General features: G+C 42.0%; 1 protein-coding gene across 1 annotated transcript in view; it reads right to left on the minus strand.

Moving 5' to 3' along the window:
- The window catches only part of adamts3 (ADAM metallopeptidase with thrombospondin type 1 motif, 3), a gene marked incomplete at both ends in the record, with an annotated part of 157,505 nt that extends 136,247 nt beyond the window's left edge, over window positions 1-21,258 (minus strand). Inside the window, 3 exons of the mRNA XM_084551984.1 lie at window positions 12,896-13,335; window positions 20,758-20,779; window positions 21,199-21,258. Coding sequence (XP_084408110.1) covers window positions 12,896-13,335; window positions 20,758-20,779; window positions 21,199-21,258 — 522 coding nt within the window. The remainder of the gene's footprint in view (window positions 1-12,895; window positions 13,336-20,757; window positions 20,780-21,198) is intronic.
- Window positions 21,259-24,890: the final 3,632 nt, after the last annotated feature.

Consider the following 24,890-nt stretch of genomic DNA (forward strand, 5'->3'; position numbering starts at 1 on the left):
TCGGAGCTGGAGCTGGAGCTGGGGTTGGGGCCGGCACAACAGAACCAGTTAGAGTTGTGGCGTTCGCGAACGAGCCGACTCTATTGACCGGCTCATTAAAACGCATTAATTTCATGTGTCTATCTAGATTTATTTTATTTTGAGGATAAAAATAAGTTACCCGAAGGCTGGCATCTTAAAAATGAGTAAACGTCAAAATGAACCATTCTTTCGAACCGCTCTTTGAAAGGAACAGATCCACAAGATTCGTCTCCTTTCAACGAGTCATGAATCCCATCTCTAGAGCCAGCACTTCACATTAAAGAAAGAGAAGGGAGAACACAACATTACTGGGCAGTGCAAACTCTGCTTGCCAGTAACCAACCCCCAACCGTCCGAAGACTCCACCTCCAACCTCAAAAAGCATCTTAAAGTATGTTCTTTTTTTTTATTAATATTATTTCTATCATTATGAGTCACACCTTAATTATTTGTAGGCAGCTACATGCTTAGTCAACGTGCCACTTGACAGTCACGTATGTGCTAATTTGTTGTGGCTATTTGACATGCTAGCTAACATTAGCTGAAATTAGCTTGTGTGGGGATTGCCCATGTTAGGGCATGTCTTCTGTATTCTGCAACTGAATACATTTTAAGCACTGCTGCATCCAAGACATTAAGATCAGCCGAGACCTAAGCACCAGCATTCATCTTGACCGTGCGAAAATATCAGAGATAATTTAAAGGAAGCCACATCGATCCGCCATGTCGATCAATACGTCGTCATTACTTTTCAGGAGAGGTTTGATTATTTTGTCCGTGTTATTCAGCCTGTGGGGTGCCAGCGCTATGGAGCATCAGGATGTAGGATTAAACTGTGAGACCGTGTACGTATTGATAGATTAACGTCTTATTGTTTTGCTCAATAAAAATGACCTATCATGCCTTAAAGCTGTAGTAATCAATGTTTCACCAATAATAATAAATAAGATGGCACCAGACAGTCGCAGATAGCTGGCCATCATAGCGGAGCATTTACGAGCCAGATGTTTCATTCACTGAATGAACACAAACATGTGTCTGCACCCCCTCCAAAATTAAAGCTAGTGTAACCAGTCCTTGAAAATGTCAAGTTTCTCCACTCCAGAAAGTGTTTTAGACGAACGTGTGCTCCCAATTGTGAAATAATCTCCTTTATGTTCCTCAAACCTTTGGATAAAAGTCAACCTGATGAAGATTTGATGGAAGGCATGAAGTAGGAACACCACATGAAAACTGGGCTGCTGTGGCTCAGTAGGTAGAGCGAGTCGTCTACGAGCCAGAGGGTTAGCGGTTCAATTCCAGGAACGTTCCCCCGACCCTACCCTTGTCTTACCGAAGTGTCCTTGTGCGTGGCACTGGGGTGTGCTTGTGTGAGCAAATGGGTAGATTTTAACATTTACCAAATAAAAAAAGGGTTAGGCAGTACAAGGTTATACTGAGCATAGACTACATGCAATCTACTTGCATCGCACTCTTAAAGGGGAATTACCGTTTTTACAACCTGGACCTTATTCCTGGCATAAAATACGATCGTTTACTCACCCATATAACTTTGGTGTCATTTGGAGTTGTTCAGAAGATATTTATTTCAGCGTATATCTATATAGTGGGAGTGAATGGGGCACCGAAACACAGCCTCTAAATAACGCATTATCTGCCGCGAAACTGGTTCATTTCACCAATATTTTGTTATGATACGCTAGTGCTATTCCCCATTGAGTCCAGAGTTACCTGTTATCTATTTGCGGATGTGCAGCAGTTTGTTGTTCTTTGGCCAGCTGTTCCTCTCTCTGCCTCTACATCCTCCTTTCAACAAGCTCCTCATCCGTATACTCTAGCTCAAAACGGTAAGGACGTCCATCATAAACAAAGTCGTCGTCCACAACGTCAGAATCGGAAAAATATTCAGTCATGTTGCAAAAAACTAGCAGTAGCAAATTACAGGTAAACAAGCGGACCGTCGAGGGTGCGCACGGCGCTCAGAGATGACATCACCCAGGTCAGAGGTTAGTAGGTCAATCTATAGACCCCGGATGATGATAACAGGTAACTCCAGACTCAATGGGGAATAGCACTAGCGTACAATAACAAAATATTGGTGAAATGAATGAGTTTTGCGGCAGATAATGCGTTATTTTGAGGCTGCGTTTCGGTGCCCCAGTCACTCCCACTATATGGATATACACGGATCTATGTGTAAGTTAATGATCGTATTTTATGCCAGAAATAAGGTACAGGTTGTAAAAAATGGTAATTCCCCTTTAAGGAGAACCGTCACAGAAATTCGTCTCTGTAACCTTAAACGTGCACCTCCTACACAACAAGATATTACTTAGATCTTACCAGGCCAGGGTGCAACTGAATGTAAAGAATTGTGATTGAGAAAATGATTTGTGAGATGTCATAGATTTTAAATAATTAAATACATCAAACATGTCTGGCATTGAGCCGTTCAGAAGGGGTTTAAGACCCGATCTGTAAATGCCTTACATTACCAGATAATGTGGACTGAAAGGAATTCTCCTCACACCATAAGGAGGAGTGGATAGGAGGATAAATCAGCCCAAAGCTCCTTGTTAGTTTGACTTAATGGCTGTTTCACGAAAGCGATTTCCAAAAGGCATGCTATTTAACAAATGGCAGTAACTAGTAAACTGCAGATAAATTTGGAGGCTCTGCAGTCGTCTCCTTCCTCCTTTCATGCATACAATGAAATCACGTAAATTCACGTTGTTGCGTTATGAGTTTAAAGTGCCAAAATTAATATAGGAGAGTTATGCTCACAAGCTCCCATGTTGAAGAGTTTATGAATCAGACCCCTGAATGATGACTGTCTAAAAGTCGTATACTTTCGAATTAGGCCTCAGCTCGAAAAACAACTGTCAGACTTTAACATTTTAAATGCTCTCTCGTCTGGTAATGAGCTGGAAAATAACCCAGGTTTCATAGGAAAGATCATAGCATGAATCACTGCGGTGAACAAGAGAAATAATAATAAACGGGCTAATGTGTTGGCAGATGGATCTTTGAATCATATGCCTCTGTAAGCCTGCCAGATTTTCCTCTGACGCGTCTACAACCAACAGAAGGTGGAAGAAATCAGTGCTGCTATTATTTCACCTTTTATCAAGAAACAACTCCAACATGCATGCAACCTGAAGGCCGCCCGCCACAGGCCAGAGAAGATCACCCCGGCTTCACCCCCACACGGCGGCTGCTGAACAGAGGAAGTATCTGCCTCGTAAGCATTCAGCTGCCAGGCTGACTGCCGGCCTGCTTGCTGCAGTAAAGACTTCCAGACAGCAGCCTGGCTATAATTAAGAAACAGTAAAACACACACCTAGCGAGGGCTTGGGCTACCACTTGAGATCAAAGACTACTGGCCCTCAACGACAGGCTTTCTCATCAGACACCACTGGTTTGGGGAGTGTTTGATCTGGAGTTAGGTAGCCCTGCATGCTTTAAATTGAGGCTGCAAGCAATATGAGGAATAACAATGACCATGTTCTGCATTAGAGCGACCATAAGACCATAATAGAGCAGAACAGAGCATGAAGTCATACAGTGCATGTTGTATCCTTGCATAGACTAATCAATTTCTTTGTTTGCACAGATCTTTACCCCAAAATGTGGGGCCACCTGCAGGCTATGTGTCTGCAACACAGTTGGAAAGCTTAATATCTTGAGATTAGAATGATGCACACCATAATGCAGGCTCAGTAAACACTTACATCAGACCAGTCTCCACATCTATCGATCCTCATAGTACTCTAAGAGCAGATAAAACTCCAACACAAATTGTCCTGTTGCGTTGCCAAGGGTCCAGTAAATGTCCTCCAGTAAACTAGGAAGTCCACACCAAGCATTTGATCTATAATGGCACAATATCTGCTGCAGCATACTTTCGCAATTTCCACATAAGCTCAACTGTAACTTCAGTTAGCTTGCTTTTATCAACCACAACGTGACACCAAGACAGCTCTGAATGTTCGATTGACACCTCACTTGGCCCAGTAGACGAGTGTTTACCAGGTCTTTGGCAAACTCTTGGCACGCCTGATGCTATCCTTAGAAGAAACAGCATAGTATTATTGTCAGATTTGAAAAGGAACTAGGTAAGACTCCAAGCTTATTGGTCTTATTGTGTTTTTCAGGAAACACCACCAAGCTATAAGCTACAGGTGGACATAAAATCCTTCTTTTTCAGCGTATTCAAACTCCTATTACTCAGTGCCAGTCTTTCAAGAGAGGTCAAAACCATGTCTGTACTCCAAATGGTTCAAGAACAGCTTTAAATTTTCTTTGGGTATGTCTTTTTTTTAGGCGTTTAGAGCGAAAAGTACTGCAATTTCAAAAGGTTAAAAGGCCAATACAATATCTGAATTCCCATGTCCTGATTATTACCTTTTACTGATTTCACATTTTCCTGTTCCATGGATATGGGTAGTGTCAGTTCACAGTCAATGACAGTTTATAAAGAACCTCAATTTTAGTTATTTTCAGCATCCTTTTTATAAGTATGCAATGTTCCTTTTGGTTTTCACGTATGCGCCAACATTTTTTTAGGCAGATCACTTGAAACTGACTAAACCTGGTCTTCTGCTGTAACATAGCAGCAAACACAGCAACAAATGACAGCCTGTTGTGATTCTGACAGCTCTGAAATTGCTTCTGGCAACAGAGCGTGACTATTTCAGAAAAATCCAATCCAAAGTCTTGTAAAAATCGTCGAACTAAAGAGTGTTTGTTTTAACATTAGTCTCATAGTCAGCGCTGCCTCCTCTGATTCTTTTACAAATTGTAGAACAAATTTCAATTAGGTGGTGTCCTGCTGTAAAAGGGCGCAGGTCATTACTTTATGTTGTCATGTTTGGAGCTCAGGAAATGATTCACAGAAATAAGATGAAAAGATAAAATTCTCATTATAGTGCACTCCATCAACGGAAATATTAAAAACTAAAAGTGTAATTTATCCAGAATTGTCTACGACTCGTTGTTTTGGTCAGATTTTTAAAGAGTGACAGTGTTTTCAAATCAGCGTTCAACCGGGCAGAGTGACCTTGGATGGCCGTTGGCGTCTTCAAAATGACATCCTGCCACAACAGTGTTTACAAAGCAAAACTCACATCCTGTGTGGGCCCTCCTGAGGCCTGAGTCTCCTGCGACGTTCAACCATAAGAGAGACCAGACCCGAGTGATGAACTGCTTCCTCCGGCTCCAATCAAAGGAAACGGCTAAACCCTGCACCGCGGCGGAATGATTTACAGCTCTAACCGGCATTACCTTAGCTTAGCACGTGTGCATCTGACACTGCAGCTGTCTCATTTGTTGTACATTTGTTCATATGCAAATTTTGTACATTTTTTGCTTATAATATTGTATTTCCTTTTATTTTACCACATTTTTACTTATATTTTATTTTATTATTTATATTTTTTAACTATCTTCTTTTTACTAGTGGTTCTCAAGAGTGTTTTATTATGTGCAACTGAGCTACTGCGACCAAACAATTTCCCTTGTGGATGAATAAAGTCTAAGTCTAAAGATTTAGGATAACAGATCTACAGCTGTTCACTTTGGAAGGAACATAACTGATATTTTAAGTCAAAAACTTTATAGTAATTAAATGCAACAGCAGGAAAATCTAAGAAAAAGTCCAAAGGCTACCGTCTTTTAACAGTCAACAACAGATTTTGTTGTGTAATGTGTCACAGTTTTACGTTTTGAATGTTTTCTAAAACCTTTTTTGGTTTCTTGTATTTTATTTTTATTTATTTATTTGTGTGTCCTTCTTGTTGGATTTAAGTTATACTTCCCGTCTTTGTCCGTTCCCGCCTCTGTGATTCCACTCACCTGTCTTGCCTTGTGTCTTGTGTCTGCATGCCCCGCCCCTCACTGGTCTCACCTGTCTCTCATTATTCCATCAGCCCTGTGTGTGTGTGTGTGTGTGTGTGTGAGTGTATATATAAATAAACCCTGCCTTTCCCTTTGTCCTCTGTCAGGTTGTCTGTGGTGTTGCCGCTGTTAAATCCTTCTGCTTCCTCATGTTTTGCTTGTTCTGTGATCCTTGTCTTGGTTTTGGTCTTCACCTGTTTTTGAAGTTGTGATTTTTTTGGGGGGGATTTTACCTGCAGAAAGTGAAGCGCCTTTAGTTCTAGTTTTTGGCAAAAGTCAGTTTGCTTCCCTGGCTCTTCCTCCCTCTGTGTCCTGCAGTGGGTCTGAATTTGAATTAAAATATAAATGTGCGTAAAAAAACCCCTAAGGATGCACTGTACTTGCAAGTAATAATACAATATATATATATATATATATTTTTTTTTTTACTTGTGATTCAAATCATGAAACAAAAATGTGAAGCCCTGCAGTTAGCAATCAATCCTCACATATAACAAAGACATCTGTTGCTAGCTTAGATCCATTTGTGACCTCTGCACCAAGCTGTTGTTTACTCCCCTTCTGGCTGAATCCTGCTACTCAGTCTTTTCTTACAATAAGTACTTTTAAAGAAGTAAACGGGCATAAAATGTTAGTTTTGCCTTTGCATTCATTTTAATATTATGAAATTATTATGAAACCATTGTTGAAGATCCAACCTGTAGCTGTATAATAGGTAAAACTTCAAGTAATCTCTACTGAATGCACAAATGACAAGAGCTCTGAGTGTGGACAAGTTGCTGGTCAGGTGTTGAAACAAGAACTGAATTAACAGACTAACTGGCTTCCATCTTCTGAGCAGAATTCAAATATAACAGAATAAGATGCTTGATAATTGAAAGGGGCTGATGTAGCTATGTGCATCTGCTGCAGGCTGTGCAGGATGAAAACGGAAGGTTGCAGTGCTGTGGCTCTCCACAAGGAGAATTTAAATGTGTCTTTAATTTTAAACTTTTTGTTTTTTTTGGTTAATCGCTTTTTTCCTGCTGCTGCCTGGTTCAGTGTGACACTCTGTCCTTGATGATAAAACGACAGTACAGAGGTTTGACGTCGAGAGATGAATCAATCTGCTGGATGAGATTCATTATTGTATTATCCGCTGATAATTTTGCTTCTCTCTTTAATTCACTTGCTGAACACATGAACATTTCCCAAAGGTAAAGAAAGCCGAGGCCCCGGGAGATGGAAATGAGCTGAATGGCTGATTTAAATGACATGAGTCACGCTGCAATCTATCTGTCTATCACACGTACTGTATAATGTACAGCATGTATTTCAGTACTGCTTCAATCCGGAAAACCATTTAAGCGCCTCCATGTTCTCTAAAGCACTCGGTACATGTGTCTCAAAATAACCAGGGCGCCCTAGGATGCTGCTCTTCACTTCAGCTTTCCTGGAGACGTTTCACCGCTCATCCAAGTGGCTTCTTCTGGAGTTTAGTTTTTTATTGGGAACATCTGTTAGCGGTGTCCACCTGAAACTCATCAACAACAACCCACTGCTCACCTAAATTAGAGGATGTTGTTCGCACTAACCTGGGTGGTATCTCCTTTTCACTTCTCTAATGACACATTAAAGTCCAGAAACTCCCCAGACTCGGTGTGAAACTTTAGGGGAGTGATATTAAGGCTGTGTTGTAAATGGATGAATTGTGCAATCTTACACCGCTGGCTTCCTTTACTCCTCTTTCAAACCATCTATCTTCTCAGGCTAAAATGTGAGTGTTGTTGTCCTCAGAAGAGTGTCCTCCTCCAGGTGAACCCCCAAGTCCTGACTTGATCAATGGGCTTTCCTGTGCTGAGATCATCTGGGTCTTTTGTCCCTGGGGGGGCTAAGTTTCTGCCAGTATGTCTTAGTAATACATTTTTATAGTTTCGAGAGCTCTACCAGACTCTACCAGACTTTAGATACACAGACAGTACTTGTCAGAGTCGTCTAGAGCAATACATTGCTGCTTTTGATCTTTTCATATTTAAAAAAAAAAAAAACCTTCGACTAGTGCAGTGTGAGTATGAGAAGACATCGAGGAGAAACTTGCAGATTACAGGAACCACCTACGTTTCAGCCAATCTAGCCAAGCTTGATGGGTCACGCCGACATATGTTCCCATTTAAATACCAACTCCCCACCAAGTCCTTTAGAAATGAAGAGTATTATGACCACCTTCCTAATATTGTGCTGGTCTCCCTTGTGCCTCTAACACAGTTGAGACTCATCAGAGAATGGACATGGGCCTTCTGAGGGTGTCCTGTGGTGTCTGGGAACAGGATGTTGTTAGTGTGGGGGGCTTTGAGGGGAGTGGCCTCTGTGGATCATCCCACAGATACTTGATCAGTTTGGGTTCTAGTGAATTTGGAGGCCAGGTCAACACCTTGTGCTGTTCTTCATGTTTTTTTTTTTTAGTTGTTCCTAAAGTGTGTGTGTCTGTGTCAGGCTGCATCCTGCTGGGGATGGCTGCTGCCATCAAGAAGTGTCATTGCTATGGGGTGGGGGTGCCTGGTCTGGTCTAGGTGGGTGCTACATGTCTAAGGAACATCCACACCAATGAATGCCAGGTCCAAAAGTTTCCCAGCAGAACATTGAATTGTCACTAGATAGTCAGTGGTATTTACTTCTCCTGTCAGATTCTGAGATGTTTCTGTTATTCAAGAAGCTTAAATGCACACCAATCAGGCATAACATTATGACCACTGTTTGGTGCTTGTGCTTCCTTTTTGCATTAGCAATATATCTATAAACCTAGATGCTGTCTAATGCACCAAGGTGAGAAATGACCATGAGAAACCTGGTTTGTACTAAAAACCCCCGACCTCCTTTCTTTCCCGGCAGAACAGTGAACTGTCACAAGATGGTCAATGTTATTTACTTCTCCTGTCAGGGGTCATTATGTTGTGGCTGATCAGTGAACTTGGATGAGTGGCGAAACGTCTCCAAGAAACTGTACAAGTCCAGTTGCCTTTCTTTAACGTTTTTGGATTGATCAGTGCAAAGATTCATCAGCTGTTATTTCGCTGATTTTTGAACTTTTATGTAATTTATCTGATTCAAACATCAGCTTTTCTGTGTTTAAACTAAAAATGTTCAAACTTAAGACTGTGGTAAACTTGATGGACATTTTATACGACTGCCTAACGTTTTATAGACTAAACAAGCCAAAGAGGAAGTAATTTAAAAGCAGTGTCTGGTTAAGTTTCTCATGCTTGAGGTCACCACTGAAGATGACTTGTTCGCCAGGACGTTTTAAAGACAGGAAGCGCCTCATTTATCACTTCAGTAATCTTTCATTTCAATTGACGCTGCTGTTTTTTTTTGTTTTCTGTCTCTCTTCAAAACTGTTGCACAGTCAGCATCACAGAAAGTCTGTCTATATGTGTCTGATCCAAGCAGCCACCTTGCAGGCCTGAAAAATAAAGCCAACATAAAGCCGCTTGAGACGTGCTCCAAGAGAGAGACTCAAATCCCCGTAGAGCTCCTCGTTAAAATGCTCATCTTTAAAGCTCGTTTCATAATTCATGACAACCGTACAGGGGCTGAATCTTTATATCACTCACCTGTTTAAAATACGGGCTCATAATAATGCATAATTTATTGAAAGGTGGGTGTCCTCACAGATTGCCGGCTGTCCGATTAGGTGTAATCCCACAGCCTCGGCTCCGTACGGGCTCCACCTCGTTGCCTGCTTTTGAATTGAGTCTGGTGCTGACTCATCCGCATTTGTGGTCGGCTGTAAAACGTGTTAAATCCCGTGTTTAGATTTATTTTAAGAAAGATAGTGTTGTTATTTCAAGGATTTCATTTTCACAGCAAGAGCTGCCTCCAGTGTGAAGAGCGAGCTCGGATTAACGCCTAGTAAAATGTAAAAACTACTTTTAATACATACAGTAGAATTACAGTAAAACAATAAGAACTAATTAATTTAACTTTTTTATAAAAAAACAAACTTCAGTTCAAATTATTATAATTGGTGGGCTTAAAGTTAATGTAATCCCATCATTTTAATATTGATTATCAGCCGATCCAATATAAAGGCTCATTTAAGGTACTGCGGGACATAGACGCGGTAATCTACGTACGTAGCCTATACCTGTGTGAGCCACTTATACTAACCTCTGCGTCAACTTAACGCAAAAGTATAAACTGCCTATCAGCCGATATGTTAAACTGTTGATCCACCCTGTAATGCATTTAGAAGAAAAAAGCCCTTAAAGATTTCTGATTTATTTTATACGTACTAGTAGTGCTTTCTTTGCTGTGCAGAATAAATAACATTAAATGAACTAAAAAGTATTGGCTCTTAGGAATTAACTAAATTAATACCTTTCATGAAAAGCTCTGTGATTCATAGCTTAACTTGAATATATAAATATCTCTATGAGACCTGGGGAACTCATTAGTTCATTAGCTGGGCATGCTCAAGTTCTGATGTAGTCCATCCGTAAAACAGATCTGCTCAATCTGAACCGAGGCGGTGGTTTTAAAGATGCTTGGATCCGCCATGATACAGATTTAAAAAATAAAAATTATTCTTAGAATAGTTACTCATCTGACAATTACACAATAGTAAACCCAGCTTTCATGTGAAACCTGTTTTAAATTTCCTGGGAAATTTAAAACAGTTTTAATTTTCCTGGGAACTCATCTCCCACAAACACTCTCTTCATTATGACACACACTCGGATGGCCAGCGACACTGTCAAGACCGCACACTCCCACTCCTGCCTGTCTGCCTGTCTGCCTGCCTGCCTGCCTGTGAGAAGCTCTCTTTACAAATACTGGCTTGTTATAAGCTGACATGTGCACAGAGTAAAGTGAAACATCGCATGGTGCCTTTCAGCCGTCTGCTGAGCATCAGATCTAAGAAAAAGCTTTTACAAATAACTTTGCTGCAAATAACTATGCGTCATCGATGGCTCTACTTGATGGCACAGCCAGTAAATAACATACATTTACCAACCAGCATGCATGCAGTCACAAACACTAATAGTCTTCCGTGACCATAAAGACATTCAATTGCATTGCACACTGAGGTAAAATGGATTTACATGAACCCCACTGAAAACGTCTCATTTAAACGCTAAAGCTTTTTTTACTGTGATCAAAGATTCCCTTGAAAAGCTAAAGCACTTAATGCCCCTGCTAACAATAGTTCCCTTTATGGAGCCACAGCTCGAGGTAGCTTCAAGCAGTACACCTCCAGAAATATGAATACAGAACAGGAAGTGAATATCTGTTTTATTCCAGTGCATCTAATAGTTGGAGAGAAAATTCACTCAAACCCAAACATGTCAACCTGATGGCAGGGTCACAAAAAAAGAGAGTCGCTGAAGTCAATGTATTCATCTTCTGGGATCCATAAATGTTCATAATAAACATCAGTTCACAGAATAAGTTGGTTGGCTGGTGGAGCAGTATCAAGAGTCAGGGTGTGACCGGTGCTATTAGGATTCATCCTCTGAGAACCATAAATGTTTTTGGTTTTTTTTAAATATATAGCGGCATGCCAAGTACATGTGGAGAATAAATGAACTTGGCTGGTTGGTGGAACAATAAGAAAAATCAGAGTATCACCGCCACGTGGATCCATCACCTGGGACCATGAAAGCAAATCAATCCATCCAATAGTTACTGAGAGACTGGCTGCATTTCTGATTGCTGATTCATGTTAACGCCATATCTCAGAAGAAACAACTACAGTGTCCAGTCAGAGCTCAAAATAAAGGTTGCACTCTAAGATTTGTCCAATCACTCAGTCCTAAACTAAACTGACCATAATAATCAAGACATAATGTGACCTTTTTACCTTTTTATACCAGCTCAGGAAAACAAACAGAAAATCAGTGCAGGCTTAGCTCACCTGTTTCCACTTCAACTGCACTTAAAGGGGAACTACTGTTTATTTACAACCTGGTCCTTATTTCTGGCATAAAATACGGTCGTTTACTCACCCATATAACTTTGGTGTAATTTGTATTCTTTCGGGAGATAATTAGATTAGTGTATATCCATGTAGTGGGAGTGAATGGGGCACCGAAACGCAGCCTCTAAATAACGCATAATCTGCCACGAAACTTGTTCATTTCACCAATATTTTGTTATTGTACGCTCGTCCTATTCCCCGTTGAGACGGGAATTACCTGTTATCATCATCGAGGTTCTGTAGGTCAATCTACAGAACCTGGATGATGATAACAGCTAACTCTGGTTTCGGTGCCCCAGTCACTCCCACCACATGTATTTTATGCCTGAAATAAGGTCCAGGGTGTAAAAAAACAGTAGTTCCCCTTTAAGCAGTATCTGTCGACAGAGATTGTACTTGTTGGAGGTTTAAATTGTTTGTTGATTCAGTCTTTTCTATGGACTTGCTTGAATAACAAAATCATACAGTAATACCGGCCTTAATCTTCAGATTGCTCGTCAGGGACTTAATAAAGCGCATCCCGTGTGTCGCTTTTTAAAACGGCGGTATTTCAAATTCAATTAAAGGATTTTTGCATTTGGCTCCCTGATCTGATTCTTTTCTTTAATGCAGCGCAGCCTTGCAACCCTGCTCTAAGAGATTTTGGTCCAGGTCATTCCAACCATCACGGTTCAAGTGTTTTATGAGGGGTGATGGGGAGGATAGGACTGCAGACTTTTGTGGAGCACAAAGGCAACTCAGGTTTTATGTTCGGGAGAGGTCGGAAGGAGAATCCGTTAGGTCTGTGGGTGCAATGGAGGACCACTCAACCGTGACAAACTTCTGCACAAAAAGCTATTCCGTCTGCCTGCCCAAGGAACAACAATGTGCTGTAAAAATGCTGAGTGCTGACGTAAAGAAAGGTTAAACTCAGGAGTTACGCGCACCTAAAATTCGTTAGTGTCAGTTGATAAGGTCATGGCACTTTTGTAATGAAAAGAGAGGGTGGAGGAGGAAGGAGTTTTATGGCTAAAGAAGACTTACCAGTCCATCACAGTTGTTAATGGCAACGGAGGCCCCGGGGACGTCTGAGATGTCCCCAACAAAGGTGCAGTCTGTCTTTAGTAGCTCACGCCGCAGTATCCTCTCCGTCCCGTTGTTGGGCTCGGTCTCGTTGGCGGCCACGCCGGAAACAATGCCGGTGCTGTCGCTGACGTTTTCAGATCCTTGGACCTCGTTGTGCCACTCCACCATCGCCCCGGGCGCCACCAACCGGTTGTTTGGGCGCAGGCGCAGGTGGAACTCCTTCCCGAAGGCTGTGATGTTGAAGAAAAGTCTCTGCTCAGCCTCGGCAGAAGAAAACACCTCTCTCTTCACGCGCTGCTTGTGAGTGGCCGAGAGCAGGTGTGACAGGTAGTGTCCGTGGGAGTCGGTGCTGAAGGGGGTGACCAGGCCGTACTCCTTCAACCGGCTCCTCAGCTGGCCTGTGAGACAACACAGTGACAAAGAAAAGATTTGTCATTTAGAGTCATCTTTCTGCCACCTTACATATTTAAGTCAAATCTTTACTCTTTACTCTTCTTGCACTCTACCTACTCCTGAAGGAACTGTCTGTCTCTTTAGCTCTTCTATGTTCCCCAGATAGTCTCTGCCTGTATCTGTCTGCTGTTTTGTGTTGAGCAGGTAAAGCTCTGTGGGTTTTTGGAACAGACTGTTTTGGTTCACGCTTTCCACTCTCGTGATCTAGTTTGTCAAAGTAGCGGGACTATGAGCTGCAAGATTCAGGTGATAATTCACTGTGAGATCTTCTCTATGAGCGACCTCCTTTTACACTGAAGCTTTGTCACATACTGCGCAAGAATAATTTTTTGTTCTCGCTCCAAAGGTTGTGAGAAGAGAATGATGTCATTCTTTTGGTCAGAAACTGGAAGTGGGCGTGGTTTATGCGGAAATGTAGCCCGAACATTGTGCATAGAGGAGTGCGTCTGTTGCAAAAGATGTTTATCAAGAAGTATAAATGACTAGGCCAGAACAAACTTTGTTCTTGTTCTTGCCACCTTGAGAAAACGAACAAGTTTCTCTGTTCTTGCAGAGTATGTAATAGTCTTAACCCTAAAGCCTGTTACATAATTCGCGAGAAGCAAGATATTTGTTCTCGCACCTAGGGCTGTGAGAACAAAATGACGTCACTTTGCCCTCGTTTGAGAGTTCTTGTATCTTGTTCTCGACACATCAACCAGGCAGAACTTTTTTTCTCGTGTGGTTCCTGGCAACTATTCTATGACTGATCAGAAATGGGAAGTGGGCGTGAAATGCTAGCGGCCACTCTGTGAGCTCCCAGATACTAATATTCACAGTGTGGTCGTCAAAACGACTAGTCAACATCTGAAAATAATAAAAGTGCCTCTCGTCGTCTAGCTGTATGAGGACTTCGCCGGAGTTCTGCACTTGAGTTTCTCATGAAGTATAAATGACCTGGCCAGAACAAACTTTTTTCTTGTTCTCACAGCCCTAAGAGGAGCGAGAACAAATTTCTTGCAATAATAATCTCCCAGGGCTGCGAGAAGACAATGACGTCATTCTTTTCCTGCAGCCCACTATTGGGAGTTCTTGCAGCTTGTTCTCGACACATCAACCAGGCAGAACTTTTTTCTTGTGTGGTGTCCGACAACTATTCTATGATTGGTCAGAAACTGGAAATGGGAGTGGTTAATGCAGGAAATGAAGCCCGAACATTGTGCACAGAGGAGCATGTCTGTCGCAAAAAATGCTTCTTGTGAAGTATAAATGACCTGGCCAGTACGAACTTTGTTCTTGTTCTTGCCCCACCTCGAGAACAATTTGCGGAATATGTAACAGCCTTAACCCTATTTCTAGGGAGCAATCACTCTGATTCAAGATTCCAGCTTAACTGTTTACATGTACACTTATACAAAGACCTGACAAGATATACTGTTTGTGTTACCATGCCCCAAAAACACTAAGACTCTAAGAGAAGAATAGTAGAAACTAAGCAGAAGCCACACTTTTATGTTTTTCACTGCCAACATCAGTTAACACATCCATGTTTCTGTCCCTCTTTGAAACTCACCAAATCAACAGATGTTTTCCCCACGTGTAATTTATTTATTCCAACCATCAAAGGTTTACACTTTTATTAAGTGATATATTTTCCGACTGAACAGACTATCACAGGTTTTCCATATCCCTCTAAATCTGATTGATACGTGTTCTGATTGAGGTGGTAACACGAGGAAAAAACCATCCAGACATGCTTTGCTTTTTCAAGTGAGTGCAAAACTACATAATACTTTTTTGGTTAGCAAGAAATGTATCATCAGCACTGAAACCCTCTAATTATCTTGTAGATTTTGACCGAAACGCATCGAAACAGGTGTCGGTGAAATTCAAATTACACGTCTGAGGAAATGACATGCTTTACAAATCACAGTGTGCACGCTCATGACACGTGATGAAGAAAACACGCATTTGACAAGCTTTTGAAGATAAAACGTGCAGGTTTCAAATAAATCCAACGCTGACAGACGGAAGCAGCTTGATCACACTGACTATGATAGGTTCATACAGATAAGGAAACACAGGGCGCCTCTGTCGTCGCTACATGACCAAAGCAAACTGGAGGCACGCGTTTGGAACATGCAGAAACAGCTATGTCGTTTATTTTACGGTGCAAATACCTTTCGTTGACTCCCTCTGCAGACAGAAACGACAGAGTTGCCAGATACCTGAAACGCTTGTGCAGCTTATACAGGGCTGATGCAATTTCAGACAAATAATTACACATTTCCCAGCTGTTTGTTTAACATGTGTGGGAGTGATGTAATTTTAGACCCGAGTATTTCACATCTCCCGCTGTTTGCTTTCAGCAAAAAAAAAAAAAAAAAAAAAAAAGCTGGTGTGACAGATCTAGTCGGGATGAAGTCATACTGCCTTGAGTCCCCAATAAGAGAAGCCAAGAATTAGTGAAGTTCATTAGCGTGTTTTTGAAGAGCGAGCTTCCTCTGCCTAATCCCCAGGAGGCCCAGGTCTGATCTCAGGAACCTGTTCTCCTCAGAGCAAAGAAAAGAGCACATTTCTGTACGTTCCAGTTCTCAATTTAGATTCTGACTTGAAGCACCTTTTTTTTTTTTTTTTTTTTTAAATCGGATATAAATCTTGTGTCTCTAAATATTTGTGCAAAAATAAACCCGTCAAGTTTGGAGAAAACCACTTCTTACCTACATAAGCAGCAGGGATTCACGGGAAAACAATGTATGTAATCCAGCTCACTGGCATCCGCCTCACTGCTTATTGTTAATCTGTGTTAATGCAAGGCAACATCCTACTGCTACTGCGTCCCATTTGAAACGTAGAATCCTTTTTCCAGAATTAAAACAAAGTGAGTTTGTTCGGATCTCCTCTTCTGTTGGATTTCCAACAAAGCAGCTGGGTCAAGGACAGTTTGCCACAGTAGTAAACTATACTTGACGTTACCAAGGTAACCACATCTCCAAATCCACCCAAATGGAAAAGGGACTACAACTGGAATAATTGAACTGAAGCCGTTCACGTGCTTATGCTTCGATTCGCTTGGCAGCATACGTATAACCCAACGGCTGCCATCACGTTTTATTCAACTATCACAAGACGCTCTGATTGCAAACCTCACTATACAGTCCAGACTTTTCTAATGTGAGATAATCAAAGCACCTTTATGCAGGAACGAGACGCTTGCAGTAAAAGCTGATTAAGTTCTTGTATAGAATACTAATTCTCCAATGTTTAGGCCAGCCACATCAAATGAGCACGTGTTAAGAGTAAAATTAAATACAGGTTTCTGATAGAAATTCATTTGCAGCACTGTTGGTTTAAGGAGATTAGGTTATGAAACCTGAACTTTTCTTGTGGTAGACTGGCATTTGCAGGAACATTTACTTTTAATAGACCTTAAAGACTTTTTGTTTGCTCTGGGGAGAGAATCCACGTTGTGCTGAACTGAGCCGCAAATGCAGAACTTCAGACTGGATTCCATTTGTTTTGTTAAGAAATAAGAAGAAAATCTTTCCCTCCGAGGAGTACAACTGCTCTCTATGTCTGCATGCACACAACTGACAAGCTAAAAAAAAAAATCCATTGATGCTTTAAAGGTCACATTTAACCGCGAATCTGCAGCTGTTCCTAAATATTGATTGAAAGATAAAATGCATTCACTGAATATTGAAGCCAGACATCGCTCATAATAAAGGCCATGCGATCGCTCTAAAAGAACATTCACTCCGAGTCCGACGAGCACATGTCCTTCAGAGTCTTTCCATCGGAGTGAAAAGACAAGGTTGCGAGAGCATATTTCAAAAAGAATACTCCGTGCGCCTATTGACAGGAACATGTGCAATTTAAAATAAATCGCCTGAGTAGAATTGTGTTATTGAGCTACTCAGGAGTCACACGTCTCTACTTTAATGAGGTGCTCAGCTCATTGTCACGTCTTCAGCAGTGCTTTGGGAGATATCTGACAGATTTGGTGGAAGTTCCAGCCACCAGCAGAAGGGTTAGTGACTGATTTTAGACTCAGATACTGCCATCATATGGTCACCCATAAAGAGCTTTTGTAAGACTTATGAATTACAGAAAGAAAAGCCCATCCCCATTTTCGCCTGAGAAGATTTTATTGCATTCTAATTCAAATTTATTAATCTCCAAAGAATGGTTAGACATTGCCAATTTCACATAACCTTCCCAAACAAGTGCAAAATTCTTCTTTAAGTGTCTTCTTCGGCGGATTGTTCCATCTGCATGGTTATTGCACATTGGCGCCGTAAGACAGCTTACCGCTGATACGCTCACTTTGATTGCAAGAGTCTACCGTGGTATTGTGCCATTTATTATAAAGCATTAGAGGTTCTTAAATAGCTTAAACGGCTCATGTTGTGACACAAGCACAAATGTCTGTCAGGACATCCATTAAGAGATAAATATGAGCCAAGAAATGCAAAAGGTGGCACAAAAACTGGCTTCAAGGCCCCGAAAGAAAGAAAGATAAGTGGAAAAATCAATAAAAATCTGATTAAATGAGGGAAAAAATAGGAAAAATGACAATGCCACTTGGCTTCACTCAATTGTTTGAGGACAACGATCTTCCCAAATCTCCAATCATCCACCTATTGGATGTTTAGTTGGGAGTTTAAACATAACACCAGATGTGGGAACTTGTTGTGAAGGCTTTTGGTTGGTCCTTGCTAAAACATTTTATTGGGATTTTTAAGGCTAATGACTTGTCAGTGTCAGTGATGGTTCAACTCCAGCACAACTACGTTGCCGCCTTGACTGAAAAAGCCCTGAACCGGAAAGTCAAAAGTCCTTTAAACCGAGACCCAGTAATGGAAACCGCCACCTACTGTAGAGCTACCCGACAAAACCCCCAACAGAAAGATCTAATCTGGCTCGCCTAATAAGGTTATGTGGCTACATTAGCAGCTACCTGTTTTACTGAACCAAGTTCATAAAGCACTGAGTATAGCTTTTAAGCACCATGGTTAACTTTCCAGTGTGCTTTCTCTCTTAATTCCTGTGCAAATGTTCATCATGTAACCAAGCACGGCCATCGGGTACGAGAGTTTGCAGCTATTTTACGACCAATAGAGGGCAGTGCTAACTTACAAATCCATGTTTATTGTTTAAAGTCAGCTGTGTCAGCAATAGGCAAGCCTGTTAATTCATAAGCACGCTATTTTCACAGTTCTACCCAACATTACACGGCGCGAAATGTGTACGAGTTTATGTTTTTAACTGTGTCGTTTGTATTTCTTCAGCCGCCACGTTTGTCCACTATTGTGTCCCGTCAGATCGACTGATTCATGTTGGAACAAGTATTTAATAGAGGAGGTTCTGTTTATAATATGGAAACTAACCAAAGGATTATTTAACTACTCAGAAAAGAACAACCAAAAAAATGTATAGATAAGTCAACTAATCTAAAGTAATAAGATTAGTTAGTCAAAGATTTAAAAAAAAATAAACCTGTTCTTCAAGTTGTCTCCGATATGTGTGGACATCTTAGAGACCCAACGGCACAAACAGAGGCAACTTGAACAAACTGATACATATCACCACCAGAATGTTAAAGGTACAGCACTAGAGGGTAAATGAACTTTTTTCTAAGCCAAAACACAAAAAGACAACCAAAGGCAACCATCCTCCGCTCTTTAACGGTCTTCTTTGAATGAACTAGTTCGCACTACTCTCCAACCACACTTCAAAGCAAAACCGTCTATGGCTGGCATCTATAATGGCTTCACTAGAAGGCGAGAAAGCGAGCCTGCCATAATAAAGATGGATGAGAAGGGAGATAAAGTACATCTCTGGATAGTCTCTCTTCAAAAGCCTTCATCGCCCTCATTTCTACATATAGTGATGGGAAGTAGATGTGGAAAAAAAGACGTCGGAAACCTGCCCACCTTTACGTTGCCACACTGAAAAATCTCATCAGTCGCCAACATCTGAGGTCAGATAGATGCTCTTCATTTGAAGCACACTGACATCTTTTGAATCCTGACTCACCGAGCTGCCCTCAAACAAACACGACCACAATGTCATCTCAACTCGAAAGCTTTAGCCAAAGAGCAGCAGGATGAAACTGAGTCTGTGTTTCCCACCTAAAGAAAGGGGTTTCAAACATCCCTACTTTCACACACGTCTCTGCGTACGTCCCTTTATGAAGTGGCCATGATTGCCCGATTGTCTGACGGCGAGAAATTTGTTGTTTTCAGACGCGGCAGGCTGAGGATGCCCCAAGCAATTCCCGCGAATCGTACTTTCTGCGCCAGGTTACGATTAAGACTGCGACAAAAGAGTTGCAGCTTCAGCGGTAAACGTAAACGGTCTCACTTTGCACTCATCCACGTATGTTTTTGTATATGCATCCCTGAACCTTGGCCAAACTCTCGGAGCAGCACAAACCGGTCGTAATTTGCTCGTTTCGACCGGCTGAATGAAACCTGCTCGCTATAGAGATGGAGATGTAGATGCAGAGATGAGATCATTATCACAATCAAAGCCATGTAGAACACGGATGAGGCGACCTCTTCTGCTGCATTTGAGGGCACATTTTGGTTCCGAAAGTGTGGAAAAACTAAAATTGCGAAGTTTCATCAGGCAATTCTGGCAAAAGGCGGAGATGCCACACTGTCAAAAATGGCTTGCGCAAAAAGCTGCGAACCATTAGAACCACAGAAAAGGTCAAGGTATAACCCAGACCTTGATATTTAGGCAGCTCTACTTGCTGCTCTATCTGTGTTTACTTTCTCCCTCCATCCCCGGACGAATCTAACCAACCAGCTGAGGGCAATCATTTGTGTTCTCTCTTTTCTGATTCTGACCCCGGGGGAAACCAAAGTGCACGAGGCCCGTTGACTTTAACTCGAGAAAAGACCGGGGAAACCGCAACAAATGAGTGAAGTGGCTGCTTTTTTTTACAAGGCCGGCCAACGGCCACACAGAGGCAACAGTGGCAGACTGCGGGCAAACCTCCTGTGCGAAGGGCTCTTGAAACTCTGGGAAGATAACGGTGAGCGTAAAAGGATCCTACGTGGACACCGTTGCAGCTCTCACTTGTTCCTTAACCTCAGAATGGATAACAGATGTGCAGGATTTAGATGTGGGGTTTTCTTTCCTGTATAACAAAGCCCTTGAAGCAGTTAGCTCATGTAATATAAGCGCGTCTATGCATGTGTGTGTGTGTGTGTGTGTGTGGGAAGGGGGTTTATGCTGTGTATAACCCAGCTACTCACACGTAAACTCTCCCCCCCCTCCCACTTTGATTAGAGTTCACTGACTGGAGGTGAAACCCATCTTCCTCACAACTTGATTCTAATGGTTAAGAAGATGAGGACACATTAAGCAGAACTTACCCTCTCTATCTACTTCACCAGCCTGGAAGAGAGGAAGAAAGAGAGAGAGAGAAAACTCGTTAAATGCGGTACAAGTCAGTGGGACATCACAATCTGAGTCTGGGATGTCCAGCAGCAGCAGCAACTCTACCGCCCTGCAGCGCTTCACTGTGCAGCTTGTAAAAAAAAAAAATAAATGGAACAAAAATGCCTCTATTTTACATGACTTATGTAACAGGCTAAACTCACGCGTGTACAGTGTCAACATGCATTTCACAGAGGAGGCAGTGTGCAGGAGAGGAGCGTTCAAAAAGTGTCCTGAAAACCTGTTGCTCCACTTTTCCCACCCCACGTACAGCTGGACGCATTTAATACTAACGGGGTTTCAGCGTCGAGGGGAGAAACTGCGCACACGCTTGTGCGTAAAACCGGGGAAGAAGGCGAAGCGGTGCGGGCACTTACCTTGTCAGCTGAAGTCAGAACAAATCCTACAAGCAGTACAGCTAGTGACAGGACAGCCATCACGAGTCTCTAAGTCAGAAAGAAAAGTCTTTATCCCAACGTAAAGTGAAGATAAAATCGGAGGAAGGAAGGACAAAAAAAAAAACTCGAGCGGCTCATTCAAAACTTATGAGAGAGTGGTGGATGTGCAGCCTCTGGTTCAAAAAAAAAAGAAAAAGAAAGTTTCATTAAAACGGGAGTGAGGCGAGTTGCGACACTTTTGTCAGTTTCCTATTTCTTTTTTCTTTTTTTTTTCTTTTACGTTGACTAGAAAGTTTCTAGAAAGTTTTGGGTGAAGTTAGGAGGACAACCCTCTGCCGCTGGCCCGGACAGAGCTGCAGTGTGAAGTTCTTGCAACCTGGCACTTCACTGGCCTGACTAATAAACGGCAAGACCAGCCCTGTGTGACGTCGCTCTGAACACATGGAGGGACACAGGAGGAGGAGGAAGAGGAGGAGGAGGAGGAGGAGGAAGAACTCCCTCCCTAACCTCATCACAGCACAGGACAGCAAGATCAGCGTGGAGCAACAATGAGAACAGCTACGTCCACATGTCCTGATGTCACTCTGTCCTTAAACTGGGGAGTCCCCCGTTTCTTGATTTGGAATTAAAACTTTTGGAAAACAGTGTGAAGTGACTTTTTTACTACCTCCTACAGGGAAGGGGTTTGTAGTTTGTGCTCCACAGTTGTAAAACATTATAATAGCTATAAAAATAAGTGTTTGTTTATAACCTTACGGCCTTCCTGTGTCTCTAAAGAAGCAAATAACAACTTGACAGCCGCTGAATTTGTCGGCTTCTGAGCTTAGAAACGCAGAAATCCCAATAATTGCAATAATAAAACAACATGTGTGCAAAATACACCGATCAGCCACAACATTAAAACCACAGACAGGAGAAGTAAATAACTTTTGGACCTGGAAACGCAAAAAAACATCCCAAACTGATCAAGTATCTGTGGGATGATCCACAGAGGTCCCTCCCCTCAAAGCCCCCCCCCCCCACTAACAACATTGTGTTGCCAGACACCACAGGACACCCTCAGAAGGCCCATGTTCATCATGCCTGATCAGTGTATAACGTACCGTTTAATACTTGTGGCATCTATTAAATTGTTGTGGCTTTGCTCAGAACACTCCCCTGACAAGAAGCTTGTCCACAGCTTTATTCTAATTATTATTATTTCTAGCTGGAGTGCTGAAACATTTTATGTGTAGTCAATCTTTCCGTCGTCTGCAGTCCCTTGACACCAACTTCTGAATGTTGATGCACAAATGTACTCTGGCATCTGACAACAAGAGGGTCAGAGAGGATGATTAGGTTAGGTTCATTGGTGATTCTAAATTGACCGTAGGTGTGAGTGTGAATGGTTGTCCGTCTCTCTGTGTTAGCCCTGGGATGGACTGGAGACCGTGTCCAGGGTGTACCTCGCCTCTCGCCCAATGACAGCTGGGGTAGGCTCCATCCTCCCCACGACCCTTCACAGGACAAGCGGTTACAGAAAATGAATCAATGAATGAATGAAGGTTGGACCCCATGTTCCTACTGAACCCCAACCCTTTCTTATGAGCACATGGTGGAACAGGAGAGGAGGAAGAGGAGGGCGCAGAAGAGGAACTCAGCTGTTACACCTGAGAAATAAGTGGAAATTGGGATCATGCACTTCCAAAGAACTGCATGATCCCAACTCATTTACAGGTTTTTTTATAAACTACTTTCAGTTTCTAAATAAATCTCTGATGATGACAATGCGGGGGCTACTTTTCCAAACTTTTCTATGACGTTGTAGCTCTCAGTCTTAAAACAGGTGAATGCATTTCAGTCGAAGCATGAATAAGAGCAGCAGAGTTCCTGTCTCAGCTGACTGAAAAAGCTCCAGAGGACGGGGATTTATGTAATATCAGGTTGGGGCCGAGCAGGCATTTGCAGTTATATGAATCGTATCCTGCCTCATTACCGCCTGCACATCATGTTACTCCCCTCTCTCTCTCTGTCTCTCTTTCTTTCTGTGTCCTTGTACGTCAGGGGACTCACAAACGGCAGGCCTTTAGATTAATGAAGGGCCCACTGGGGCGTTTTGATTATTAATACACAAAAACTCTGCATGAGCAAACAGGGACGCCCCCGGTGAGACCAGCAGACAGATCTATAAAGCTTTCAGGGGAATACATTAATGGAAATATCTCCAGTGGATGTCGACTTAACAAGAAGGCTAATGGTTCTGGCCTGCACTTTCAGAATAGAAATCACACATATAAATATTGACAGCTTCACACTGGCTATTAGAACACCTCTGACCCGCAAATTATTATTAATATGGCAGCATAAATATGAGGAGGAATCAGACTTGTCATGCAGTCAGTGTACACCTAGTGGTCAGATCTTTTACTGGAGTAAAATACCCACAGACAAATCTGCATTAAAATCTGCAAGTATAATCTCCATGTCTAATAAAAGCTAAAATAACTGTGATAGTATTTGATTATTAGATCATATAGTGTTTAATTAGCCATAGACTTTTGTAGTAGTTTGAGGAGAAGCCAGTGGTTTGGTCCAAAGGTTCTCAAAGGGTCACCACCAGAGGGAGACAAGATAAATCTTCAGAGACTGAGAGATGATCAACCTTTTACACCTCCGGCTATTATTTTCACATTTCAGCCTGGAAAAAGTATTCGAACTCAATCATCATCAGCTCACAACTGTATGTCTAGACTGAGCAATCTTGGATTCTATAGTTGAGGAGCAGCTGAGGGAAAATGTTCACCTCTTCGTCTCCTTCACCAGGCCAGGGCGAGAAATTTTGTTTGTGTCTAATCAAAGAATCCAAATAGTCACATAACACAGAGGCAGTGAACACTTCTACTGAACTATCAGATGAGATGCAACAGAAAAAAAAGAAAAAAGCATCGATTCGACATCCATTAAAATCCTAGCAGTGCTGGGCGTCATCTCCACTGATTGTGCCGAGTTCTTCAATCTTCCCAAAAACGGCGGCGGTGCATGAGCGATCTTCTTCGAGGGCCTTGTTATTCAGAGACACCCAGTGTGCAATAGGATGGTGGTACATCAAAACTGTTTATAGATGTTGAGAGGAAGTATTTTTTTCACCGTTATTGTGCGATTCTTGAGAAAAATCTTTCAGCTTTTTGTGGAATTGAGAGACCTGATGTCTCCGCTAGAGCTTTGAAGGACCATCAATGCTTCTGGAAGCAAGTAAAGTTGGAATAATTTTGTTTTCAGACCGAAGAGACTAAGCAATAAAGTTTTGAGAAGATATACACGTTATGTATCAAGAATAAACCACACTGTGACACACTGTTGCCCAACTTCATGGGCAACAGAGTATATACGAATATATATATATATATATATATATTTATATACTAGGGGTTGTACAGATTAGTCAACTTCACGGCTGTGCCTTGACATTTTAAGCATCATGACGATTAGTCACTGATCACGTGACAATAACAACATGGACGCCTCCGAGAAGACAGGTGAGGAGTCCAGTGGGTCGTTGCAGAAAACTAGCAGCGGTTCATCAAGTGAATGGAAATACTTCACTAAATATGAAGACCATACTACCGTGACATGTCAGTCCTGAAATACAACTAAAGTACTACAGCAATGCATCTGAAAAGGCTAACGCTAGC

This window comes from Chelon labrosus (genome assembly GCF_963514085.1).
Source record: "Chelon labrosus genome assembly, chromosome: 9".
Taxonomy (NCBI): Eukaryota; Metazoa; Chordata; class Actinopteri; order Mugiliformes; family Mugilidae; genus Chelon; species Chelon labrosus.